Consider the following 26062-nt stretch of genomic DNA (forward strand, 5'->3'; position numbering starts at 1 on the left):
GGCTCCGAACCTGACGTGATGGGACGCGGCGCGGCCGTTCCCCGGCACGAGCGCGCGGGGCGCGGGGCGGGCGGCGCCAGGCGGGCGCTGAGCTCGCTCTGCTCTCGGCTCCCCCCGCGCAGCCCCGGCCCCGCCGGCCCCGCCGGGCCGCTGCCGCTGCCGCTGCCGCCGGTGCCGCTGCCGCTGCCGGTGCCGGTGGTGCCGCTGCCGCTGCCGCTCCCCGCCGCCGCCGCCCGCCCCCCGCCCCGCCGCCCTGTCCCGCTCGGCGCAGGACGCCCCGCCCCCGGCGCCCGACGGCGGGCAGCGGCGGGGAGCGGCGCCGGGAGCAGCGGCTGAGGGCCCCGGGCCCCCCGCGGGGCGCGGCCGCGGCATGTCGGCCGTGGCCTACGTGGACTTCGTGGCGGCGCAGTGCCTCGTGTCCATCTCCAACCGCGCCGCCGCCGCCGGCACCGGCACCGGCTCCGGCAGCGGCAGCGGCACCGGCAGCGGCGCTGGAGGGGGCAGCGGCAGCGGCAGCGGGGCCGCCCCGCGGCTGAAGGCGGCGGGCGAGGGGGAGGCGGGCGCCCGGGACCCGCGGGACGCCTGGCAGGACTACTGCGCCCTGCTGGCCATCGCCAAGAGCCTGCTGGAGCTGAACAAGTACCGGCCGCTGCCCGCCCCCTCGGTCTGCAGCGACAGCCTCGAGAGCCCCGACGACGACGCCGGCTCCGACAGCGACGCGGCCACCACCGAGCCGGGCTCCAGCCCGCCCCGCAGCCCCGCGCCCGGGCCGCCCCCGCGGGCGCCCCCCGACAGCGCCAGCGCCGCCGGCACCGCCACCAGCACCGCCGCCGCCTCCTCGGCCGCTGCCGGCGGCGGCAAGGGGAAGCCGTCGGGCGAGAAGCGGCACAAGTGCCCGTACAGCGGCTGCGGCAAGGTGTACGGCAAGTCCTCCCACCTGAAGGCGCACTACCGGGTGCACACAGGTCAGCCGCGCCGGGCGGGGCGGCCGCGGGGAGCCGCGTGTCCTCGGGTGAACCCTGCCGGCAGCGCCGCGCCGCCCCCCGCCCCGCCCCCTCGCCCCGCCCGCCGCTTTCCGCCCGCTCCTTTCTTCCCTCGGCTTCCTTGCGTTTCCTTCGTTTCGTGTTGTTTGTCTCACGCCGGCCCTTCCCCGGGCAGCACCGAGGACAGGGGTCCCCCCCCGGGGGAGAACGGGGGGATGCGGGGGGAGCGTGACACCCCGACACCCACCCCCTCCCCTCCCCCGGGGCGGTCTGCGGCAGCGGGGGGACGGGAACGGGGCTGCGGGGAAATGGGGAGGGTCCGGGGCATTTGGGGAAATGGGGTGCCCGGGGGTCGCAGCCAAGCCCCGTCGGGGGGCGGCCCCGCTCCCGCAGCGCCCCGCGCCCGGCCGCTGCCCTTGGCACGCCCCCGCCGGGGACACGGGAGGGGGCGGGCGGGCACCGGGGACACCGGCTCCCGGGGGGCAGGCAGGAGGGGTCCAAGGGTCCTGTCCCGGCAGAGCGGCCCCGTCCCGGCTCGTCTCCCCCCCGCCGCCGTCGGGGACGGGCGCCCCGGGTGCCGCGGAGGGTGTGTCGGGGCGGCAGCCGCGTTATCTGCCGCGGCCGTGCTCGGTCGTGGGCTTTTTTCCTTATTATTTATTTATTTAATCAAAATTTTTCGGCGTGCTTCAGCCCTTCGGTGCGAGGGGCTGAGTTCAAACAGCACCGCGCGTCCCAGCCGGGCTGCCCCACCGCCGCTCCCCGTGGACGGCAGGGAGGCAGAGGGGGGAGGCAACGAGCCCCCCGGCGGGGCTCACCGCGGTGCTTGGCACCGGTCTGCGCCTTCCCCGGACCCCGTCTGTCGGCGTGGAGCACGGAGCGAGGCTGCCTGCGAGGGGAGGGAGCTCCGAGGGCTCGGCTGTGCCGCGGTCGGACGGGAGCGGGGGCTGGCAGGGGGCCGCAGGGCGGTGCAGGAGCCGTGCCGGGGGCTGCTGGGTTTATCAGCGCGGGGACCCGAGCCCCGGTGCTCATTTGGGGGCTGGATGTAAGCGATGCCTTGCCAAAAATCTGGCTCTCGAGTGGCAAACGCAATGGACGGGTGCCGGTTCCACCTGCTGCCCGGTGCTCAGGTACCCACCCCGATCCAACCGGGGTATGGCTCTGGGTGAGGACGTGCAGGCTGATGCACAGCACTGCCCTAACAGCTCGCTGCAAGCAGCAGCGTTACAACAGGTACCCCTGGGGCTCCCCGTGCACCCCTCAGAGCAGGGGGCCAAGCCCCAAGCACGAGATGCCCGGGGCGGGCGCACGGCCGCGCCGCCGTGGCAGCCCTGTGTGATTAAGGACACTGCAAACATGCAGCAGTAATAAACTTTCAGAGCTTCCTAATGCGAGCAGTTAATTGGAGCCAACCGAAATGCTGAATGATACCGCTAATGCTAATTATCTTTATAGATGGCAGAACAATTCCTTAGCAACAGTGGGGCTTGATTGGATCGCCAGAGTTATTCATAGCGGTGTTTCTGCGGAGCACTAATACTCCCTCCTTCCTCAGTACCGTTTTCTTCCCTTTTTTGTATCAAGTTATTTCTGTCATTTCTGAGCCTTTTGAATCGCTTCCATCGGGCAACCAAACTGCCTTCTTGCTGCTTTGCAGCCCTTGGTTGAAGTACATGCACAGCCGCTGGTGGAGGCTTCCTGGTCTTCAGCTTTCAGTACTTGTCCCCCAATCTCTCAATCCCAGGAAACGACTTCACTGTTTCTGTTCGCACCCATGAGCGTGTGTGTGGCAACACCTGTCTGTACTCGTGGACACTTCACTGAGCTGGTTAGAAAGCTCTGCTCTGTGCAGTGTAATATATTGGAACCTAAAAGCTCATGAGAATAACGTTGGTGAGCTAATGGAAAGCGAGACGTGAAATACCAAATGAAGGTAGAAGACCAAAAACTTGATACTCAGAGGTTGCAGGTCTGGATCTTATTAATCACACTTTAAACTTGCTGGTTCAAAGGCACCCCTGACTTCAGAAACAAAAAGTATCCATCTTTGTCTTCTTGGAGTTTGAGCCTCTGAGTGTAGTTCAATTTCCAGAAGACCCAGGTCTACAAAGTGACCTTACCTTGGTCTCTGAAGTATCCATCCCGTCCCTCCTGGGACAGTGCTGTGGGAGCACGGGACATGCACACTCAGCTGAAATTTGCATGCAGTGGCAGGGATTGCAGGAGCGTCCTCTCCGCACAAGAGGGGGCATGACCACGCCTTGCAGATGTTCCCCTGGGGGCCTCCAGAGCAGAGGAAAAGGCCCAGGCTCATTCTCAAGATGTGAACAAGACCGGAGCCCTGGAAGCAGTGCAAGAGGCCAGGAGAAAACAGATGTCTGTGCCACACAGGAAAGCAATGAGTAGCAGCAGATAGACAGAAGGTTGCCTTGAAATTTCAGGGTCTTCTCTGAACAGCTTGATTCAGAGGTTTGGTTATGGTTGGTAATGTGCAGCGTTATTACAAGCCTCAGAAACGAAGGGAGGGAGCAGGAAGCTTAGCAGAGAAGGATGTGCAGGGAGTGTTTCCAGGGGCAATGAGGAGAGGCATGCGAGAGCAAACAAGCCGCCTTCGGTCAGAAGGGCAGGGCAGGGAGCACGGAGCAAAGAGCAAGATCCTGAAAGGCAGAAGCAGAAAAACTGTCAGGAGAAGCTTAATTTAAGGAACATACATCTGCTTACTGTGTGAATACAGCCGGCTTGTGGCTGCCAGGAACAGGCCCTCCTGGTGAACTCCTACAGGAGTTCACTTGCCTGGGGAGGCGAATCCCAAACGCTTCTCAACAATTTGTTTTTGTGGTTTGAAGAGAAATTCACGCTTACATCAGGTGCCCCTCGTGAAGAGGTTAGACACTCAAAAACCAGCAGTCGTGCTTCAAGTCCTGCCTTGTCAACCAGGCTTTTCGCCCAACTTTTCCATCATGAAGACCAGGTCCGAGCCAGACGAAGGGTTTCGTGACATCAGGCAGTTGGCAGACCCCGGAGCTCCCCCGGCTCTTGGCTCTGGTGGAGATTCAGCAGCAGGCTGCGAGCAGAGGCGTGGGGCCGTGGGTCAGCATCTGGCACAGCGAAGCTCAGGAGCGATCCTGGTAGAAAGGGGAGATGAGCGCTGCAGCTGCCTCGTGCTGCAATCTGGATGCGATGGTGTGGATCCAGCCCCCGTATCAGCTTGGTTCTGACTGTGCTGCTTTGTTAGTTGTGTTCTAGGTTATCGCTAGCTTGACAGACTGCACGGATGATGATCGGTTGACAATCCTCTGCCTGCCGAGAGCTTTTTTTGGTGTTTTATGGGAGCATAATCTGAAATTTAGCATTTTAAGCCCCCCTTTCCCAGCTCATGCAATGTCACGTTGCCAGTTCCTTTTAAAATAAGACTGAAGAGCAGGAAGTGGAGCCAGCAGGACACTTTTGCCAAAACCAGGCCTCCATCTGAAACCCCCGTTCTCAAGGGTTCACAAAATGTGTAAATTGCTAGAGCTCTGCTAGGCTCACTTCCAGGCCTTGGGGAAACATGACTGTGCTGACTGGAAGCCCTGCCAGCCGAGTAAGGTAGGCGCAGATCCTCAAGATTAAGTTCAGTGTTTGCTCAGTTGTTTTTATTCCCCCAGTTTTAAAAACACAAACACTAAGCAAGTGCGCGTGTCGCAGTGTGAAAGCACCCCAGGAAGGTGTTTGTGGGTTACTTTAAGCCAAAAATGAAGATTTAGAGCTGCGTAGGGCAGAAGCGGTGAGCAGGACGGGACTCCCGTTTCTGGAGGGACGTGTTGGGAAGGCAGCTCTGCCAGGCTGTGCACGCTGTTGCTGTGCACGCTGTGGCACCGACGGCCCCATAGTAGGTGTCAGCTGCTTCTGGTAGCTTGCATGTCTCGCAGTCCTGGCAGCGTGGATCCGAGCAGGAACAACCATTCCCCGCCGTGGGCAGCCGTGCTTCTGCACTGTGCTGTCGTTCCTCGCCTCGCCGAGCCCCCAGGCTGGTGGCTGGAGGAGCAGGGAGGAGGCAGGCACAGACCAAAGGGCCAGGCTGGTGGCAAGGCAGCTTCCAATGCCGGGTATTTGTGGTGCATAGTTCATCATCCGGCATCGAGCGAGGGCGGACAGCCTGGGAATGCTGGCTGTAAATGCCTCAACCTGAGGGAAGAGTCAGCTGAATTATTGGCTAATAAATTCACACTAGATTAATGAGAATTATCTCCCTGAATGCATGTGAAGACGAGAGCAGTGACACGCTCGGTTTAGTCAGGGTCGGTGGGAATGCATTAAGCACAGCGTCCGCCTGCGCTGCCGGCCCCCAGCACTGCCCCGAGCTACACACAAGCAGTTTGGAAAGGCAGCCACCAAAAAACTTCCCTCCCACGTGTCTTTGGTCCAGCCCCACAGATGGTTGCAGTGCTGGTCTCTGAAGAGCTGGGTGACGCTGTGGAGGCCAAAGCAAGTCCTTCGTCTGCCACCTGAGGGCAGGGGCAGGGAGCCCCAGTTGTGCACTGGGTCATCGTGCCAGCAATTGGTGCCTGGCTGGAGAGGGGGCTCCTCCAGGACATAAACCTCCTCCTGAGGCAAAGAGCCCGTGCCAAGCTCTTCCTTTCTGTGCTAGAGGGGAGGAGTGGGGAAAGTCCACGGTGCTGTGGTATCCAGCAGCTCGGTATCTGAGGGAATGGCCGTGGTCACTGGAGGGCATGATCCCAGGTCCCCGCTCTGCTGGAGTTCGGAGAGAGGCCGCTCTGACTCGGAAAGTTTCTGCTCCTTCCTCTGTCAGAGCTGTTCCCCCTTAGCAAGTACTCAGTCACTCAGACAGGACAGCAGCCCACGTCCAGTGCTCTGCGATCCCAGCTAAGTGCCCTGTGCACCAGATGAGGAGTTGGTCTCCCTGCATTGCTCAGTTAATGTTTAAGTATTACTGCAAGGCGGAGGAAGTTCACATGGAGGTAAGATAGAAAAGGGTAAGAGGTAGAAGCTTATTCCAAGTACCCAGGAGTCCACTGCTGAGGACACTCCTCTCAGCTATGAGAAGCGTGTATTTAACTCTCTGGTGAGACCTGAAGAGGTCTCTCACAGCCCAGGTACCCTGCCTGACTGATAGATACAAGGAGGTACAATCCCAGAAGGAAAGCCTTGTGTAGGAAGGGGTGCTGGTAGAGAGGCTGCAGGGGTGCATCCCTTACTGCTGTTACCAGGTGTATCTGTGGCAGGACTGCGTCTCGCTGGGCGCTCAGCAGTGGTGGGTTGTAGCAGGTGGTTTTGCATCTGCTCTTTTGAAAGAGACTCAGGCACCTGCAGATGATAAAAGCAGTTGTTGGGTGGTGGCTTCGAGGATGTCACAGCAGCGTAAGAACATGCTGAAAGCAGCATTTTAACACCTGAGTTTTCCTGTAGTGTTCAGTCCTGGTGCTGGTGGAATAAACCCCTTGGTGCAACCCCTCTGTCCATGGTCCATCCTGTAGGCAGCATCTGATTTTCTTGCCAGACTGGCTGGCCATGGTTGACGTGTTTCGGGAACCCTTGTTCTGTACCGAGTGTCCTCTCTGCTGGACTTGCTCTGTGCTGTTTCTCACCAGCATCTCTACCCTGTGATTGCCATGCATTTTAACACTCCAGTTCTGGAGTATCTGTCTTGGAAGAGTAAAAAAGGCAGTTTGAAAGCCTGTCAGCCCAGAATTGGGAGTACAGATGTCTGTAAGAGCCATCTTCATCAGAACACCTTGTGAGAGGACACTGGGTCAGCATCCAGTGTCTCACAGGAATCTGCTCCTTCAGGTACGCGGGGAAAGCAATGACACTCGAGGGAAAAAGAGGCCTGAAATACAGCTGTCTTGTGGCAAAAAGGAGTGACTGCCCTTGTTCCTTTTTTTTCTTTTTTTTTTCTTGCAATATGCTGGGCCATGTTTTTGACACTTATCCGTCTACAGGACCTGTGATACTTCAGGAGACACTGTGACACTCAGGAGTGGTGGCTGAGTGGGGTCATAGAAGGGGGTCGTGGAGGGTAGCGTTATCCTTGTTGTATCTAAGCCAAGGATCATTGTTCAGGACCAGTTACCAGATCTTCCCAGGGTACCAAGATTGCTTTGGAAAGTTCAAGCTCCAGCAGCCACAGGGGTTCAGGAGGATCTCAGAAGATGAAGGTGGAGATTACATTTTTTTTTATTTATTTGAACCATATGGAGTTGGTCATGCCCACTGAAGCTCTGGGAATGCCTTTTTTTCCCCCTATTTTTGTCTTCTGCCTTCCTGCAAACAGCAGTCCTGTTTTCCTAAGTCATTTTGCTCTTGCCTGATGGAAAAAAGACAAATTCTTTGAGCTTTCCTCGTTTGTGTGCTTTCCCTTCTCAGCCTTTCCCCCCTCATCTCTGATGGGACGGGTCAGTGCAGCAGTCATGCAGTATGGCTGGGCTTTTGGGCAGGTGCCATGGGCAGAGGTGGGTGTTGCTGTGGCAGGAGATGTTGGCTAGCTGTGACGTGTCCCATGGCCAGAGAGAGAGTGGGAGTCAAGCACAGGCACCGCATCCCAGAAGTCAAACTTGGCCCCGTTCTTCAGTTTTGGTACCTTAGTGTAGGTGCTGCTATGAATACCTGGTAGAGCAGTCCTGTCCTACCGTGTTCCCGGTGGTCTCCTCTTTAACATGCAGGTCAGTCAGCAGTGTCTAATTAGCGGTCCACTCCTGCAGCTGTAGATACAGTCCATTTGGCTTTCTAATTAATATGTGAAGCAGTATCATCATCATCATTATTTGATGGCAAACTGTTCTGTGTTAGCTAGCGTAGATCCCAGCCTCTGCTCATGGCTGCACCTAACTTCGTCTCTGTCAGCCAGAAAAACAATACGAGGCTAGCAAAGCGTTCATCTTGGCCAGACTTCCATCCACACCAACAGCAGTCTCTGAGCGTCTTCCATAAAGTCAGTGCTCAAAGCGATTTAGCAATTCTCTTAAAATTAGTACTTCATCACAGAAACTCAGTTTGCTCCACTCCTAGGACGTGCCCTGCTAAAAGTCAAGAGAATAGCTCAAGTATATGATAATAAACTTTGTCTTCAGCTTTGTCAAAAAACACAGCATTTTTTTTTTCCCCTGGGACAAAAAAAGACACTCCAGACCTTCTCTATCACTTGTTTGCCTGAATGAAGTCATCTTTTCTAAAGCCAACACGAACTGCAGCTCCTAACCTCAGTCATCCATCCACATCTAAATCAGCACTTCAAGTGAGAAGGCAAACAACAAGTCAGGATACCAGAACTATCTGCCCTGTTAATGAGTCTGCTAATGCCCACTCCGTATTCTTTTTTTCAGAAACGCTTCCTGCACAAGACTACCATGTGGGAAAATCTGGAATGTCTCTGGGCAGGGCAAAAAGCTGAATAGTTTTCAATCTAGTCAGGGTAAAATGGAAAAAGAATAACGTTGAGCTGCCTCAGGTTTTACAAGTCAGCCTAGACAGAGAGCTTAAACTCCCCAGAAGTGAACCATGTATAGTGAAGAGTGGGGAGGATGAACAGGGAGAAAAGACCGGGTGAAGTGAGAGAGCACAGTTTGAAAGGATCCGCGATGGCCTTTGTATTTATGTGGGATTTAAAGCAAGTCAGGGCTCAGGAGCAGGGAAGGAGCTTTGCACAGCCAACATCAGCTTGTGCTGTTGTGCCATCTCAGTGTAAACTGTGCCTCCCGCTGCACCCTGGTGTCAAACAGGACAACGAATGGGAATTCTGCAATGAGTCGATTCCTGTAAGCCAGTTTGTTTCAGTGGTTACTTCTGTGAGCTGCCATGGATACGTCATGGTGAAGAGAATTATTTACACCTTTTATCTCTGCGGTCAGATTCTGTTGCACACAGTTTTAATGTCTTGTGATCCATCAGTGGCCTTTCCCTCATCGATTGATAGAAATTCGCTCTCAGGCATGTCTTAAAATCGAAGTAGCATACTGCCACCAAAGGCAGCAGTGCATAACAGCACCCTGTTTTAGTGGTTCGTTTTGTTCATTTCAAGCCCAAGCGGTACTGCTCCCAAAACCCAGGGGGAAGAATCATATGCAAAAAATACCCCTGGCTTGGACATGGCACAGAACGGGATGTCCCCAGGTGGAGGCAGCACTATGGGCATCACATCTCTGTGTCGTGGCAGCACGCCTCTGCGCTCCTGTGCTCCTCTGCTGCTTTAAGGACCGGCATGTCAAATACCACCAGCAACTGCAAGGTCCAGCTCTGCTGAGCGCACAGTCATCGCGTGCCATCAGGCGTCTCTGCGTTGCCTAAAAACCCTTCCAAATTCGTGCTCCACCACTGTGCTGCATCTGTTCAGTTGGTCGCTGAAGCACCATCTCTCTGGGCTCGTGCAACGGGTTATGGCTTCGTAACTGAGGAGAACAGATCTTCAGGCTCGGAGACAAACACCCAGGGCCTGGAGAAGTCTCTCTCTTCCCCCTCGTCTCTCTGCTCTTTGAGTTTTAACACTTCCTGGTGTCACGGATTATGCCTGGCCTACTTTTTTTTTTATGTGTGCGTTTCCAAAGCGTTTGTGACAGCCTCCTGGAGCTCGTACCGCTGAGGCGATGAAATCACTTTCCATCGCTGTACTCGGTGGCAGAAGGTGGCCGGCAGTGGGTTCCCCTTCTCGCGTGCTTCAGGATGCGTGACCGTCCCTGTCCTTTGGTGATGGCCGCTATGCTCGCCACCCTGAGCACCAAGCATGCCTCCACCCTGCGGCCTTCAGGCCTCCGTGGCTGGGAGGTTCCCACAGGGAAGCTGTTTCCCCCTGCTCCCTGGGGGCAGTGATCTTGTCATCTTGTGATCACTGCGGTGCTGTGAACCGATGTGAGGGATCTCGGGCGAGAGCTGCCTCAGCCCGTGGCTTCGTGGATGCCTCGCACCTCAACCATTTCCCCCGGCAGGTGAAGTGGTGGTGCCGGGCAGCGATGGCAGAGGTCACTGCTCCCCATGTGTTTCAGGAGGAACCAGAAAGCAGGCTCTGTTTCTTCTTCCCTTCTGCAAGTATTTAAAATAAAACACTGCTTTCAAGCAACTGGTTTGCATACTCCAGTGCCTAACAAGCAGACACTGAGCACCAAAGGTCCATGTTACCCAGCCTAGGTACCCGGTCTCACTCTTGGTCTCTGTGAGTTAGGCACTTTGGCAGGCTGAGGAGCTGTCCTGTGGTAGATGGTGGGAATGCAGCTTCTGGGGAAGGGTCAAGATGCCTGAGCTGCCCCCAGTGCTCTGGACAGAGCTATATATGAGATGCCTCCACACATGCATGATGTACCGCGCTTCTCCCACGTCCCCTCGGGATATGGAAAGCTTTTCTGCACCTCCCACTGCTGCCTGCTTTGCAAAGCCATGACAGAAACCATAAGATGGATACTAAGAGTAGTACCCATGAAATGCTTGCCTGGGAGGCCAGATGTGGGCGCTGGGCAGAGCAAAGGCAGATGAGCTCTGTGAGACCATCGCATGGCACCTCCTGGTGCTGCGGTCTTGTAGCTATGGCCATGGCCTTCAAGCATGTGTGAGGGAATGCACAGCTTTAATTTCATTCACAAGGGCAGTGGCTGTTCAGAAGGGCTTCCAACCATGTTTAAAGGAATATAGCAGGGAGCCTGTACTTAAAAACAATTATAAAGCCCCATGGGTCAGGACCTATCTCCTCTGGGTTAACATGCAGGCACAGCTGGCGTTGTGCTACTTCTGCTTTCCCCTTCCCTGACCAGAGCCCAGCACTGCTGCCAGGTGAGGAGAGGAAACATGCAGGAAGCAGCTGTGCTATGGCTGGCCTGGCCCTAGAGGCTGCTTTGACACATTTGGTCTTGATCATCTGCCTAAAATTGAACCAAAAGCATGTCAGTCTGGGACAGAGCAGTCTGCCTGGCAAGGAGCACCACGTAATTGGAAACTTAAGCCAGTATAGTGTCCGCTTTATTTCAGAGACTTTCACTAGGCTCTCAGGGCCAGATGTATGGCATAATCGCAGCACATCTGTCCTGCCACCATCCTCCTTGGTGTGGCATCTCTTGGATGCCAGCAGACTGCCCCCCCGGCCCCCTCCCCACACCCCCATTCTCCTCCCAGGAGCTCTGCAGTACTTCCTGCTCGTGGTCGTCCTCCTGGCTGCTGGGCTTCAGTCTTTTGTCCAGGCTGTTGTGTCTGGGGAGTTTTCCAAGGCACACTTCCTTGTAAATAACGCCTTTTCTTGCAATCTGCAAATGTAAAGTGAGCTTGTGTGTTGTGCCAAATTGCACCGTACCAAGAAGTACTGGAGCTCTTGAATTTCTTCCCAACTCTTCCAAGCTGGAAATCTCCTGGGATAGTTTCTATATTTTATGGTTGACTATAAATAGCTGTCACATAGCTGTCATTTATATTCCCTTCAGGAGGCTCTTGAGAAAAGGAATTAAGGCATCAAATGGCTCTGGTACATGATGTATCCTGAGCATTTTTGATTTCCTTCCGTGACATGGAGTACTCAGCTTTGCAGGCTGGGAGGTGCTGGGCCTGTGGCTGTGCGCGAGGTGCGGGCAGCCCACAGGGCTGAGCCGCAGGGATCTGGGGTGCCAGGAGGATGCTGGTATCATTTGCTCCTCACACCCTTGGTTTTAAAACAAAGGTGTTCTAGGTTAAGGCGTTTGGTTTGGTTCTTCGCCACCACAGCAAACATTTCTACTGACAGGGCTGCAAGTAACATCACAGTTTTCCTGTCCTCAAACTGGACATGTAGGAGATTGAGGGGAGACCATGACCTGCTGGCGCAGCCCTGGGGAAGGGAGGAGAGGGGGGCAGAAGGCCTCTGCCAGCAGCCACAGCCTTTCTGCTCTGCAGATTTGCAGCTCCGAGGCTGCTCTGCTCTCCTAGCTCTCTTCCGCCCTGATCCCTTCCCAGGCAGGTAGTAAGTACGTCTTGTAGTGAGGGTTTTTTGGGCTGCTTTTCTAGTGGTTGTGGATGATTTTATCCAGTCGAATGGAAGTGCCAGAGGAATAATAATGGTGTGCTCCTCTCAAACTAGCGTAGTGCATTTGATATAAGAAGCATGGGTGCATGGGCAGTGGTCATCCGGTGGGGTCAGTGTGGTTGGAGGGTTTTTCAGCTTGAGGATCCTTTCTCTAAACACCTTCTTGTCCTTTCCTCCCCGCAGGCGAGCGTCCGTTCCCCTGCACGTGGCCCGACTGCCTTAAAAAGTTCTCCCGCTCCGACGAGCTGACCCGGCACTACCGCACCCACACCGGCGAGAAGCAGTTTCGGTGCCCTCTCTGCGAGAAGCGCTTCATGCGGAGCGACCACCTGACGAAGCATGCCCGCCGCCACACCGAGTTTCACCCCAGCATGATCAAGCGATCCAAAAAATCCAGCTCTGGCTCCTTGTGAAGGCAGGGCCGGCCCGGGGAGCGGAGCAGGGGGTGCAAGGTGCGTCCGGCAACTGGGGATCAAGCATTTGTAGCCGGTGTTCAGAACATAAGCACCTTGTGCTTCCCACTCACGCCCTCCCCCTCGCTGGGAGCAGCCGTGTTGATGAAGGGGATTCCGGGCAGAAGGACGGGACCGCCGCCTTCTGCCATTCGGCGCGTTGAGACTGGCGTACGTACGTCTCACGGGATGGTCCGGCCAGTGACACCACCGTAGCGTGACTCTGAGGTCTTTGTGATTGCTGTGTCATGAACATGTTTTGTTGAACAATGTAATGCTGCTTGTGTTTTAGAGTCTGTCGAGTAAAACCACTTTCCGAGTCACATAAGTAATTCTCAGATATAAAATCCATAGCACATTGTAGAAGTGGGTTTACTTCTATATTTCAGAATGATCCTTCATTTAAAAAGACTGTTAAGAGAAACATTACATGTTACTAATAGCATCTGATTGATATACTGAAATAAGGTGAATTTATACTCAAGAAGACCCATTAAAGTAAGGGGGTCTTTTTAATTTTTCTTTGTATTAACTATACTTTTGAATATAAGCTGCACTTTTCCAGTAAAAACATGTAAAATTCAAGCAGATACTTAAAGCAAAAAACACCAACACAACCACTCAGTCATTTTCTGACCATACGTGTATTTAGCTCTGTTGTTCAGTTACCTGGAAAAATACAAGTCAGCCTACATAACCTGGTGGGGGGGATGAGGGCAGAAACATACGTCTCTCAATTGATCTATATTTTCATTTGTCAATCAATACAGTACTGTACTATAGAAATGCCAGTAACAGTTCGTTATTCTGCTGTGTTTTGTTTGACTGGATGGATTACAGCAGCTACCATCTTTATAAACTGCTGCTTTTTTACAGGTTTTTTCTCTTCATACACTTGCCTTAAAGATTTATTCTCTTCATACACGTGCCTAACTCCTGCCACATCCAATGGGAGTTCCGTGTGCTTATGGAGAGAGTAGACCTTTCCTTAGGAGCACTCTGCTAATGGAAACAGTTAAATTTATTGTAAAAGAGCACTTCAGAAGGGCTCCCGTATCTCTTGATCACTGTTTCTGTAGAGTATGAGGGAAAACCATGAGCTAATTGGAAATACAACACCCAAGGTGTGTCACAATATTCCTTCTGGCATCAGCTTCCCTAAGTACCTTCAGTCATACCTGTGTCATGCATGACATGCCAAATACCGATCAAGGCAATATTATGTTTAACTTAAAGCTATGTTTTGCTCTCTAAAAGGAGCAAAAAGATCACCGAAGTTGAACTTCCAAGTCATGGTCATTGTGTGAGTATTTCATCTTTTTTCATGTTAAAACCATGCACCATACCAGGTTACCAGTGATTTTTTTTTTCCCTTCCCAGCTACTTTATAAGGGGATAATTATGTTTACACATTTCTTCCAGAAGCATTCTTCTGCTGTTCTGTTTTTACTCCTTCCTCCAGAAGAGGAAGGGGAGGTGCAGCCCTACTATAGAGACTTAGGGCCCAATTCATCTCAGGAGTAATCACACTGAAATCTGAAGTATTTCCACTGCAGATGAATTTAGGTCATCCTGTAAAATTCTGTACATAAAGATCCTGTTAGTACAGCTGCAGTTACCGTATCTTATTGTTTTAATTGATAAAAAGCTTGCTTCCTAGAAACAAACGTTAAAAAAAAAAAATGAGCTCAGAGAGTAGGGTATTTTCTTCTACAGTTGTATAAGGCTTTCAGCATTAGAAATCAGTTTGCTTATAGTGTTTTTACCTGTGTAGTTCTTGATAAATTCTGTCTATGTGAAGAGAACTGCTTTTAAGGCATTAGGGATATCGAGCAGTCTGTGGAGTAAAAAGGGATGTGTTTTCTTCAGTGAAGACATCAGGAAACCAAGCACACTTTCTACCTCCGTTTCAGCTTTGTGAAACTTTTATTTTAGAAACCAAACTTTAATTTCTGGTGTTCAAATTGAGTTGTAGGGACATATGTTCTTCCTAACAAAAAATAGGTAGCCTCAGTATTTCTACTGATCTAGAAATACAGAAATGGTTCCGCTTACCATTACTGTTAATGCTGCCTTGTTAAGCGGAGTTAGGGCCACGTGTAGCCCAGTGAGATTCAATGGAGCATGCATATTCATTTTCCTTCTTCTCTGTGAAGATCACAATAACCTTTTGAGTCTGTCCTACAGTCTGGATTGTTGCCATTTTGTAGGACAAATGCAGTACTGGGAATATTAAGGCCTGGTTCTGTGAAGTACAAAACACCCCCACGTGCTGTCAACCACAACGGGAAGCCACAGCTGATAAGCAGCTCCTAAATCAATAGATAAATGGCTTGGTCACAGCTACCGGGATTAGCCTACATGTGGAAGCAAATGGCCAGATTCATAGATCCCAGCTTCGATACTTGGGGTAGAATGCGCATCTAAGGAAATATGATCATCAATTCTTCAATTTCTAAAAGAATTAACAGGCAGGGGGTTACCTTGGTCCACAGAACAAAGGGACCTATAAACGCATGTCATCACCACTGGTGACAAGATCCTGTTTCTGAAAAAAACCTTCCTAAGCCGTAACCAATTTACTCTAATGTATGCTGTATTTCAGCATAGGACAGACAGGACTAATGTGATTTTTTAACCACTAACAGAATACATGGGGAATGATCAGGTTTAGATATTTCAGTTTATTGTATTGATGATTTGGGTCTTTTAGTTTTTCTTCTAGTAAAAGCAAACAATGGATCTAATACATGAAACAAACTCCAAGTTAGTTTTCTGCATCTTCAAGTTAAGTTTCAAAGAGTGCTGCAAATGTTGGAAAAGAAAAGGAAAATCGGGTTCTCTAATACCGTTCATACTTGTTGTACTATTTTGGAAATACTTAATAGTGCTGAAGTTAGGACAGCTCCTCTCCTTGGTTCAGAAAGCCCATTACTATAGTGAAGTCATGGCTTTAAAGGTATAGCTATACATACTTCAACATACTTCTTTTTCAAAACAGTTTCTCATAACCTTTATTACAGATCTGTTTTCAGTTTGCAGACAGACTTAGTTCAACATACACCAGACTGGACACATTCTTCAAAATGCTGTTGTAACACTGTAAGATACAAACTTCCAACAGTTTAATCAGTTTTATTTTTGTACAGTATTCGTATCCTTTATAAGTTATTTTGCTGTCCTGTTTTGTAAATCACATGAAATTGTAAAAAAAAGAAAAGGAAAAAAAAAGTAGGCATAGATGTTTTTGTACATATGTATATATATATTGTCAAAATAAAAAGAAATGAGTTAAAAAAAACAAAGGTTGTTTTGAATGATTGGAGTCACAGAGTGATAATGTAAACCAATCAATATAAACCAACCAAGTAATCATCCAGTTTAGATAATTATTTTAAAAAATTCTGCTGCACACGGTGAAATCCCTGAGTTAAGTGGCATACGGACCAGTTTCAAAGGTCCCAGCCTTGCTTGTCATTATTAAGCTTAGGTCTTATTTCTCTACTTTTCCACAGTATTTTCAGAGAGATTCCTTCTCCCACTACTGCAGAGACAGCGTGCAGTGGAGAAAGAGTGTCCCTTCATGCACTTGCCACAGCACCTACGAGGTTTCCCACTGCTCAGCAGCTTTTGACCTCAGCCTGGTGCTCTCCCTTGCACCCCCGCAGCCTGTACACCCAGCGCCACTGCCTTGAGGTTTCCAAAGGTCTGGAGGAATTCATTGAGGTAAGGAAATAAGAACACCATACCTGTGCAGCCTCCAAAGGCCAGAAAGGCAAGGAGCCCTTCACCAAAATGCTCACTGATGTTTACAGTCAGGACTAGCCAGAAGCGACTACTTACACAAACTATCTTAACTTGGTGCATGAGAACTCAACCTGGCAGCTGGGAACCACACTAGGGTGTAACTCCCCGGACCCAAGGAACATGTAACCCTGTGGCACTGCAGGCAGAGACAGAGGGGTAGGCGTGTGCCCTCTGCATCTAGAACTAAATTTGCAGGCACATTTGGCTTGGATACTGCATTGGAGTTTTCTGTCCTTGGCTGGACAGCCAAAGGACACACAGAACAAACTCAGCACAGTTTTCTTTTTTTAGTTTGTCATTGTTTCTAGGAATAAAGGACAGAGGGCTCATTCCCCTGAGCTTATTCCCTTGCATTCCCATCATAAAGGACGTTCCATGTGTTTTTTAGACTCCTCTTTAAAGTATTTAACATTTGCCCTTGGTGCTCCAATTGGAAAAGCTACCAAAATCTTCCAAGTGTAGACAATGCCATAGCCTGAGGATGTTTCCAACCGTTGAGATCTAGTACACTATACAGAATAGCCTTTCCAGGAGTGATGTAAATCTTGGCTGGAATAGGCAAGGTATGCAGACTGGAAGCACCTCCATGGATGCTGACTAAGACTTCAGCACTGACATGAGGAAATGCGACCCTGAGCACAGCCCAGCTGATTCAGAGAGTACAATTATTTCTACAAGAAGTTTTACTACTTTCTGCTGAAGAGAGAAGAAAGGAAACATGCCATTTAATACCATGGAAGTCCAGTTAAATGTCTGCAGAGTGGTTCAGAAAAGGTTCACATGCAACCTGCCTGCTAGGATGCCCAGGCTGACTTTCTTTTCTGTGGGAATCTAAAGCCATGTTGTTCAGCACTCACTCAGCCAGGGCTAAGGAAACCTGCCTTGACTCCTTTCTGCATCAGACCTCTGTGAGAACTGCTACTTACTCAAGGGCTTTTGCATTGGAAGCAAAATCTCTTCCAGCTTGAGCTCCTCACACCTGCCAGCCACATCTGACAAATTACATCAACAGCAAAGCAAAGTCACAATTGTCAGAATAACGCACTTACTTATCAAAGCCCTCTTTAATGGACTGCCTTAAATAAGCAAGGGAAGCCTTCCCAATGACAAGAATTTTCCAATTAGTGTTTTCTGTGTCATGTTGTCCTCAACTGAGAAATCACGTCCCCTAAATTATCTCCCCAAGCACTTCTACAGGTAGTACAGAACTCTTCTTATTTCAACCAGGGATCTTCTTGACTGGCATCAGTTCTAATCCATAACTTTTCTTTCTGTATTATTATACACTTTTTCCACTTCATACATCTGTATGTGGAGCCCATGTATTCCTTTTGGGGTGAGAGTGAGCAGAGTGCCTCTGCTGCATTCAGCTTGTATTTCTGAAGTTGCAGTTTTTCTAACCTGCTCACTGCCCTCAGTTTACAATTAATTTACAACTGACAAACATCCTATTGCTTTCCATATCAAAAGCCATCCATTCCCCTATTCCTCTTTCGGTATTGTCTGTCGCCCTTTAGGTGATAACCCTGTTAATGAAATCAACACCTGGAAGACTGCACTGCTGAACAGAAGGTACAAAGGTAATGGAGTATATACGCCACAGGACTAGAAGCACCTAGTAGATGAGATCAACTTACCATCCCAACACCCCAAAAAAAAACAAACCCACGGGAATTCAGAAGGCACAGGAAAAGAAAGCAAAGTGCACAGACAGTAATAGAGCCCTCTGTGGGCAGAGCCTACTGTGCTGAAAGGCTGCAAAGAACTGTCGTGGTCTTTCCAAGTGGCCTTTTCTTCTTCTGGCTAATGGGCAAGAGGTTGGAAAGACATCAGGTGAAGTTCCAGGAGAGATAAGGAGGGAGGTGTAAGTTAACCCAGTTCCCTGCAGAAACCACATACAACATTTTGTGTTCTGCTGTTAACCACTGCTTTGGTGGTTTCCAAGCAAAAAACATTTTAGAGAACCCAAGAAAAGACATGCATAACTCCTCTGTCAAGAAACACAAGACCAGGGAAAACCACAATTATGTTATTAGGCTATGCAATGTTGATGGTTAATCATTGCATCCATTTTACTGAACCACAGAACGAAAATCTTACCTAGAAGCGAAGCTACATTCAGCTTCTACATTCAATGAATCGTTTTTCACAGGGCTATCATTTTTCAACTGCTATACTTAACTGGGAAAGCCTTGCTGTAAACTCCTTCAAGCTGAAATAAAAGGAGATTCTCTCAACGTAACATACTATGATCATTTTTCATGAGAACAGTTATTTAAGGCATACCTATGCTTGGGGAACCGTATCCACTCTGGAACCTGTACCACTTTCATTACGCTGACATCAAACCAGTGCATTACGTACAGCAGAGCGTATTTTAAACACAAGAATTCTGAACACAGAAATCCTTCATGAACAGCACAATCAGGCTCAGAAACAGACAGAAAGTGGATCCAGATAGGGGCCCACAGGAAACCAGAGCATCATTGGCTTTTTACTTAAACAGACCTGTAAGTATCACTGCAGCAGCGCAGAGTGGGCCTGATACTGTTTATGGTACCTAAGAGCAAGTCCCTTTCCATGCTCTCTACTGATCATTTGCTTTGGATTTAGCCCATGTTCACAGTTTGTAATTCTTGGCGATCAAGGGGGGTAGGAAAAGGAGAAACACACACACACAAACAAAAACACGTTTTGTCATCCATGAAGATAATACACAAACTGCTACTAATAGAGTGCAGTCAAGATCAAGCAGTAAAACTTTCTAAAACTTTACTTAGCAAACACAGCTTTCTTTCTGGAATCCCATTTGTTCCTTGACTCTTCGTATGACTCCAGAGGACACTAACTGCTCTTCAGTTCAACACACTAGTTCTCCAGTAGTTCTCCAAAGACACCTGCCTCTTTTATGCTACCTATTGCATAATGCTGTATGTCAGAAGTATCTGCTAAATAATATTGAGTTTAGATTTGCTCCTGCTCTAGCTTGTTTCCTCTGCTTGCCTTTCCCTCACTAATATCCTTATTTTCACCAGTCTTTTCTTTCTTAGAGGATTTCTCCACAGATGTCTAATAATATACCTTCCCTCTTTAAATTACTTGGTTCTGATTACTCTGAAGCATGTATCCACTTTGAGCCATCCATACTGCATGTTACCTGTATCATCTGCTCTGTTCTTTTCCAAAGTTCCTTGATATCTTCTGCAACCATCTTCTCAGTTAGCATCTGTTCCTTCCTCCTTGCTTCTACCAAAGACAACTTTGCCCACTGCCATGCATAGTTACTTATTCTCAACAAAGTTACTTTTGTAATTCTTTTTTGGCCTACTTGCAATATTCTCATCTCCATGCTTCACAAAAGACTGTCAGTTCTCAAGCAGGTGTCTTGCTTTTCTCCAAGTATGTACTGGAAATATATGCCAAGATCTGATGTAGCTCCAGGTGCAACAGTTGATGCAAACCATTTGCGATACTAAAATCTAACCAATGACACATATAATGTCATTGTTTGGGACTAACATACTGTCAACAAAACATTGGCTTTAGTAGAGACAAGTGACCAACAGAAGCGATACCAGATAACTAGAGAATTACTTTGGGAGCAACTGTGTGTGTAGCAGAATAATGAAGAAAAGGTGGTGAATTTGGTGGAAACCGGAGAGATGGGAATTGCTGTGGATCATGCTGATGGGATCATGGCTGAACCACAAGAGATGATGGCTGGCAGGCTGCTATAGTAGACAAATGAGCCACACAGAAGAAAGTTGATTTTTAGCACGCATAATCTATGAATGCAACAGAAGAGGAATATTCCTGCTACTTCCCAATGTTGAGGCCAGGACAAGGAATTTTTTTTTTTTTTTTTTTTTTTTAGAACAGAGATGGATTTAATTCTCTTCCCCATCTCCTTCCTCACCAGATTATGATGTACTGAATCCTGGCTTTACTCTGATTCAGCAAGGCACTGGGAAAAATGCTTCTGTAACAAAAAGTTCTGGGAAAATTTATTCTGGACATTGTGTTTCAGTGAGTCAAAACCTAAGAGAGTAATTTTGGCTCAGAGTTATTTACAGTGAAGCTGGACTGCCAAGGTTCCCCCCGCCTGTGATGTAGGCTCTCCCTAGACACCTCCCATCAGGTATTACGCCAGTCAAATCAGATGAAACTACAGTGAGATTTTCAAGAATCAGGGCAACTAAAGCCGGAGGAGAAGATGGGGAACTGATGCACAGAACCACAAAGCTTCCACAAAATTACAAAAGAATTTTATGTATTTATTGGGATACTGCTGAGTCAATACAGCCCTTCAGTTCAGTGTGGTGCTCCTTTCCCAACACAGGCACTGTTAAACGTGATGGATGCAGTGACAAGACTGGGAATTTGCTTTGCCTGGGAATCGCATTAGCCACTCCCTGGGAGCAGCCAGAGAACCCCTACTCAGCTTAGTGAACAATGAGTATCTTTCACTACAGATCTACCTCCCCCATTTCCTTCCCCCCAACATATAATAAAACAATGTAGCATTAATTCTAAGTAGTGTTAATTCTGAACAAAGTTTGCCAGCAGGCCTAGAGCAGATGCATATTCTGGCCTCTAGTGGGCACCTGCCACACTTGTCAGTAAGAATGCTGCAGCACAGATCAGTTGTGTGTCTCACCACCTCTCACTAACTCCAGAGACCATAGAATAGTTCTGATAGCAAGAGCCTTAACATATTTCATTTAATTTTTCTTCCAATAAAAACACAAGTACCAAGAAAGCATTATAGCTATGCAAGTTATGCTCTTTGTTCTAGCCTGCTACTCCATCCAGCTACACCTTTCCTAGTTAACAACAAACATGCACAAATGACACAAATGACACTTTCAGTCAGGAAATACACTACTAAAAGCTGATTCATACAAGCTTTTCAGTATTTTGTTTCTCAAAATTGCTTTATTTCTCCCAGTAAGTCAGAACTTCCATGCCACTTCTTTGTCTCAATACTTGGGGATACACAAGTGTCAAACTGTGGATGATTATGGAAAAGGATCTTTACCATAGTCTTCAGTTGGTCTAAACAACCTATCTTCTGAGAACGCCCAATTTATACTTCAGCTGGAAGGACTATTTAGTGACTTTCCACTTCTCTATTTGAGGTACTGTCTAGTCACCAGGAAAAGCTGGATACTGCGTGTATATTTAACATACACTTCCACTCATCCCCTCTTCCTCAGTTATACTGAAATTAAATCTTACCCATTTTTATAGCAAGAGGGCCTGAGGAGCTGAATAGCGGCAAAACAAGAACAGCAAAAAAGCTGACAGCAATGAAACACCCAATACATAAGGTAAGGAATGCTAAGAAAGGCTATTGCTACCCTAAGTCACTTAGTGTACTTAGCACCCAGTCCAAAAAACTTTTTCATAAGCCAGAGGAGCTCTGTTCACGGACAAGGATGCAGACATCACATGAAGGAGCAGGTCACCAATGGGAACGTGTATGGGAGGCACACAGTCAGGCTCTACAGCCTGTTTGCAAATGGCACTGGCTATACTGTACATATACACAGATGTGTTATAGGTCCTTTTTAAAGCCTTTAGCTAGCAAAGATCCTAGATAATGATTGGTCTGTAACATAACAGTGTTGCTACTTGTTACAATGTCTGGACAAAAGCAGTATGAATGACAGTGTCATGTTAGGACTGTAAACCAGAACCTCTGGTCACTAGTGACATGTATCTAAGGAAGAAGCAAACACTCACAAGCCCATCGTTCTCTTCACTTTTGCAGTGCGACAGGCACATACCCAGAAAGTGGAATTTTTGAGACAGGATCTGAAGTAATATTCTCTTGAAGGAAATCAGATTTGCTTTTCATACTTCACTTAGTCTGAAACATGAGAAAGGAACACAACTCTAGGAAGAAAACTCATGAACTAGTTCTGTGATGACAACATTAAGAATTGATAATCAGTGTTGTCTAGACACAGATGAACTGACTTCCCAACTTGTGTGCATGTAAGTAGTTTCATCTGCTTAACATTGGAAAACAAATTGCACTTCTCATACAGCATTCCTCAGAGACTAAATGGAAGATGCTTCCATTTAATAATAATAATAATAATTACAAAATTAACCTTAAAAGTTTGGGGTTAGGAGAAACGAAGCATTCTGAAGATCAAACACATTTAAAACACAGATCTTAAAATAAAGTGGACAGATAGGCCTTGTAGCCTCAATTAAGTCAAGGATATTCCACCAGCCCACTCCGTATCTGGACTAGAGCCTGAGTTTCCACACTCATTTATTTCTCCTGTCAAATATTTTTGTAAGGACACTAATCCTCCTGGAGCTAATTCCAGGAATTCATTTCACAGAAGGAGCTTCACTGATCAACAGCAGCCAGTCTTCTGGCCAGTGAGGTAGGAGTATGCAGTTCTTCCCTTAAAGACTCATTAATTCAAAAACAAGAATTGCTTACTTTTAATATGTGAAACGCTTTATATTCTAGCTCAAGTTTTGCAGTGTATAACTGTATTTCTAACATCTCATTCTCATGTAAAAAGCCTGACATATCGATTTCACTGACAAAGTTCACTGGGCAGGATGCCGTTAGGAAAAACTCCCACTCAGAATAAAGCAGACACTGAATTATGTCTAAAATTCTATTGAGAGCTACTGTCCTGCTGAAAAAGAGGTTACTGTATATTTTCAGATGCTGTCCTGGGACTCTTATTTTTTATATACATTTTAGATAACAACCATAGTTTCCACTTCTTTACAGATCATACTCTTCACAATTCAAAAAAATAAACCTAACACTGAATAGTTAACTAAATACCCAGGATTTTATTTTAGGTATTTAACGGTCTATTGATAATATCTCCTTAACTATTAAACAGCTGTATTCAACATTCTATCGGTAACATCTACTTTGAAATATTTAACAGCTATAGAGAAAACTCTACTAATGAATTTTAAAGCTACCCTGTTAAAAAGCTATTGTTTACTATCACTTCAACGCAGCTAAAGACGTGTAAAAAGCCTTCTGGTCACCTATTACCAAAATTATATCCAGTTTTACTTTAAAAAGTTAGACATTGCTTAGCTTTACCACTGCAAGATAACTATCTCATTGTTTAATTATTAAACACCTGGCTCTCTGTCACTGCCTCCATGCCATAGAAAAATACATATCTTATCCTTCCAGGAAAACAAAATGGAAGGCTAGCTAAAACTAATCACAATAATAAAGTATATTACTATAATTATAATATATTCCTTTTATCAACTTCAGGTGTACTTTCACAGAACAAAAAACAATACAGTTACTTACAAACCACTCTCTTCCCATACATCTTCTGCTTCATTCATTACAAAAAAAGGTTTCCCCCCCCCTTTCAATACGAAAAGTCTGGAGAACACCCTAAACTGTGTTAGGGGAACACAGTTCAACAAAAGCAAACTCCAGGTTTAGATAAAAAAAAATATATATTTTGGTTTAATCCAATATAACCTAGAAGAATTAACTGTATTTTTGATGTTGCATTACTGGTGTAACAGCAAAATACAAGAAACTTCCTTTTTATTTAAACATATTATTTTTAAAAAGTAGGTTCTTTGAAGAAATAGACTATTACAAAAGACTTGAAAAAATACATACTTGAAATCTGTTGTGTTTTTACATAAGCTTTTAAAAAAAACAAAGCTCTCAATCATTAATTTTTTTTTACAGGTTCTCATCTTTCACAATTTCTGTGAGTCTTGAAAGCCTAATGTTCCAAAATGTTCTAAAAAAATCATATATTTCATATACACATGTACATACACAGATATAAATATACATATATACGTATCACTGTTCATCCATCTTTCCAAGTCGCCGCCGCTGCCTACAGAAAGACTTTAAGTTCCATTGGTTTGTTTCCAACATACGAGGTCCATTGTAGACAAACAACACTGTCATCTTGTCATTGTAAGTGAGATTCTGTAGGAGCTGGGGAAAAAACAAAATCCGAAGTCAAGATTGCTATAAAAGACGATGTTGCCTGTTATCTAAAAGAAGTTAAGAAGGTTAACATCAAGCCTTAGACCTTGAAAGGTCAATCCTGCAGGATCAATTTTATAACCTTTCAGGCAGATGATGTGTAATTTGTTCCCAGATGCCCCCAGAGAGAACGCATTCATCCTTCAGGTAGTTTCCATATTTTGCTATCCTCACTATGACAGTGTTTCTTATTGCCTAATCTGTACCTTCTTGCTGCAAATGAGGCCATAACTTTTTTGCCCAATCCACTACAGGCAGAGAATACTGGCTGCTTTTGCTTTTCTCCTGCCAGGGCTAAGGAGAGCAGAAGTGGAGAATTACTTGGGGACAGTTATTATAGATTATCCTTCTCTTCAGCCTCACACTCCTCTGAGCTAAGCAATTCCCATTACTTAGAACCCAAAACTTTCAAAACTTTTTAGAAGTTACATTAATGTCTTCTGAAATACCTCCTGCCAGTGTTCTGTTTTTTTGATGTGTAGCAACCAAAGCTGGACACCTATGACAGTTCAAGTTTTCACAAGTTTTGTCAGTGACAAGCCCAGGAGACTGACAAATTTCCTACATCTCACAAGCCATAAGGCTTTCTTCAGCACTAAGGATAACTTCTAGCAATTAACTTACAACTCATCACCCACAGTAATTCCTCTCTCTGCTGTAATTTATACCTTAGACCAGTTACAGTTGTTAATTATTGCCATTTAAATCCCAAGTCCTAGGTTTATGTGTGCTGAAACACATCCTGTTTTCAAATACAATTATCTAATCTAAGATTATTCAGAATTCTAATCTTGCTCTCCAGCAGCGACACATTCGCTCCCTGTATAGTGGTTATTTGTATCAAAAAATGCTGCTTTTCAAACGCAGGACTCACTTCTGAAGAATGCATTCAGTTCATCTACTTATTCTGATAATGAATCACAACAATTCAGAAAACAAACTTCCATAAACAACTTTACTGCATATTAATCTATGCCCCTTCTCTTCCGTAATTTGCATAAAAAATAGCTGGGAAAGGTGTCAACAAACTGAAACATACTGAAAAAAAAAAAAAGACTATTTTTCCTGTGTACAACAGATACACATAAAGGAACACAGCTTAATATGGCAATTATTTTTTTTTTTAGTATGACATTAACTGCTTACTTTCTATAAAGTAATTATATATAGCTTATGCTCAGGAACTGCAAGTAAGCCACTGAAAGCACTGGTGCAGATTCCAGCTTTTTCCTCAGCCTGTTCTGCACACCCTTGGATGAGGCCTATCTGAACAATCTCATTTGCTAAAATCTTTACGTGAAGTACTATTTCAGTACTATTCGTTGTAGTAGGTCACTACAACTTTACCATGTTAACTGTGTGCATGGTTAACTCCTACTTGTGGTATTATTTTCAGTAATCTCTTCATAAAGCCATCTCTTGCCACTGAATAGGGGTCCAACATGTTCCTTGATCTTCCTCTTATCAAGAATATTAAATGGATATATATTTAAAAAAAAAAAAAAGCCTGTGAAGCTTCTTTCTACTTGTTTCTCGCTTTTCCTTTGATTTATTTGTCTGGCTCTCCACACACAATTTTCCTCCTTATCAATTAAAGCACTGATTAGACAGCATGCACAACCCTTAAAAGAAACTCTGAACTCCTTGACAGTCATCTTCTAAGGTCCCATTTTGGATATTTTCAATATCCAAATGACTGTTTCTTAAAGCAGGAAAGAGGAAAGAAAAGCAGAGACAGTGATAAGGAGATGAATCATAAAAGACAAAAGGAGACAGATACAAAACAAGACAGAACAATAACAAAGCAGAAACAATCAAACTGCGT

At 47.2% G+C, this 26062-nt stretch overlaps 2 protein-coding genes across 2 annotated transcripts in view; one reads left to right on the forward strand and one right to left on the reverse strand.

The window, feature by feature from the left end:
- KLF9 (KLF transcription factor 9) lies at positions 1 to 15706 on the forward strand. Its single transcript, XM_038169930.2, has 2 exons — positions 1 to 965; positions 12133 to 15706. Exons 1-2 carry the CDS (start codon positions 371 to 373, stop codon positions 12360 to 12362), a joined length of 825 nt encoding a protein of 274 aa, XP_038025858.2. The 5' UTR covers positions 1 to 370; the 3' UTR covers positions 12363 to 15706.
- SMC5 (structural maintenance of chromosomes 5) overlaps positions 15066 to 26062 on the reverse strand; it is a 49289-nt gene continuing 38292 nt past the window's right edge. The window contains exon 24 of the mRNA XM_038169928.2: positions 15066 to 24186. Coding sequence (XP_038025856.2) covers positions 24046 to 24186 — 141 coding nt within the window. The 3' untranslated portion in view covers positions 15066 to 24045. The remainder of the gene's footprint in view (positions 24187 to 26062) is intronic.

Source organism: Anas platyrhynchos, chromosome Z (genome assembly GCF_047663525.1).
Source record: "Anas platyrhynchos isolate ZD024472 breed Pekin duck chromosome Z, IASCAAS_PekinDuck_T2T, whole genome shotgun sequence".
Taxonomy (NCBI): domain Eukaryota; kingdom Metazoa; phylum Chordata; class Aves; order Anseriformes; family Anatidae; genus Anas; species Anas platyrhynchos.

What these genes read in the sequence shown, in the direction of transcription:
- KLF9 (XM_038169930.2), top strand. Translation starts at nt 371, where the DNA reads ATGTCGGCCGTGGCCTACGTGGACTTCGTGGCGGCGCAGTGCCTCGTG. An exon ending in GCACTACCGGGTGCACACAG is followed by an intron (nt 966 to 12,132) that starts GTCAGCCGCGCC and finishes TCCTCCCCGCAG; the next exon opens with GCGAGCGTCCGTTCCCCTGC.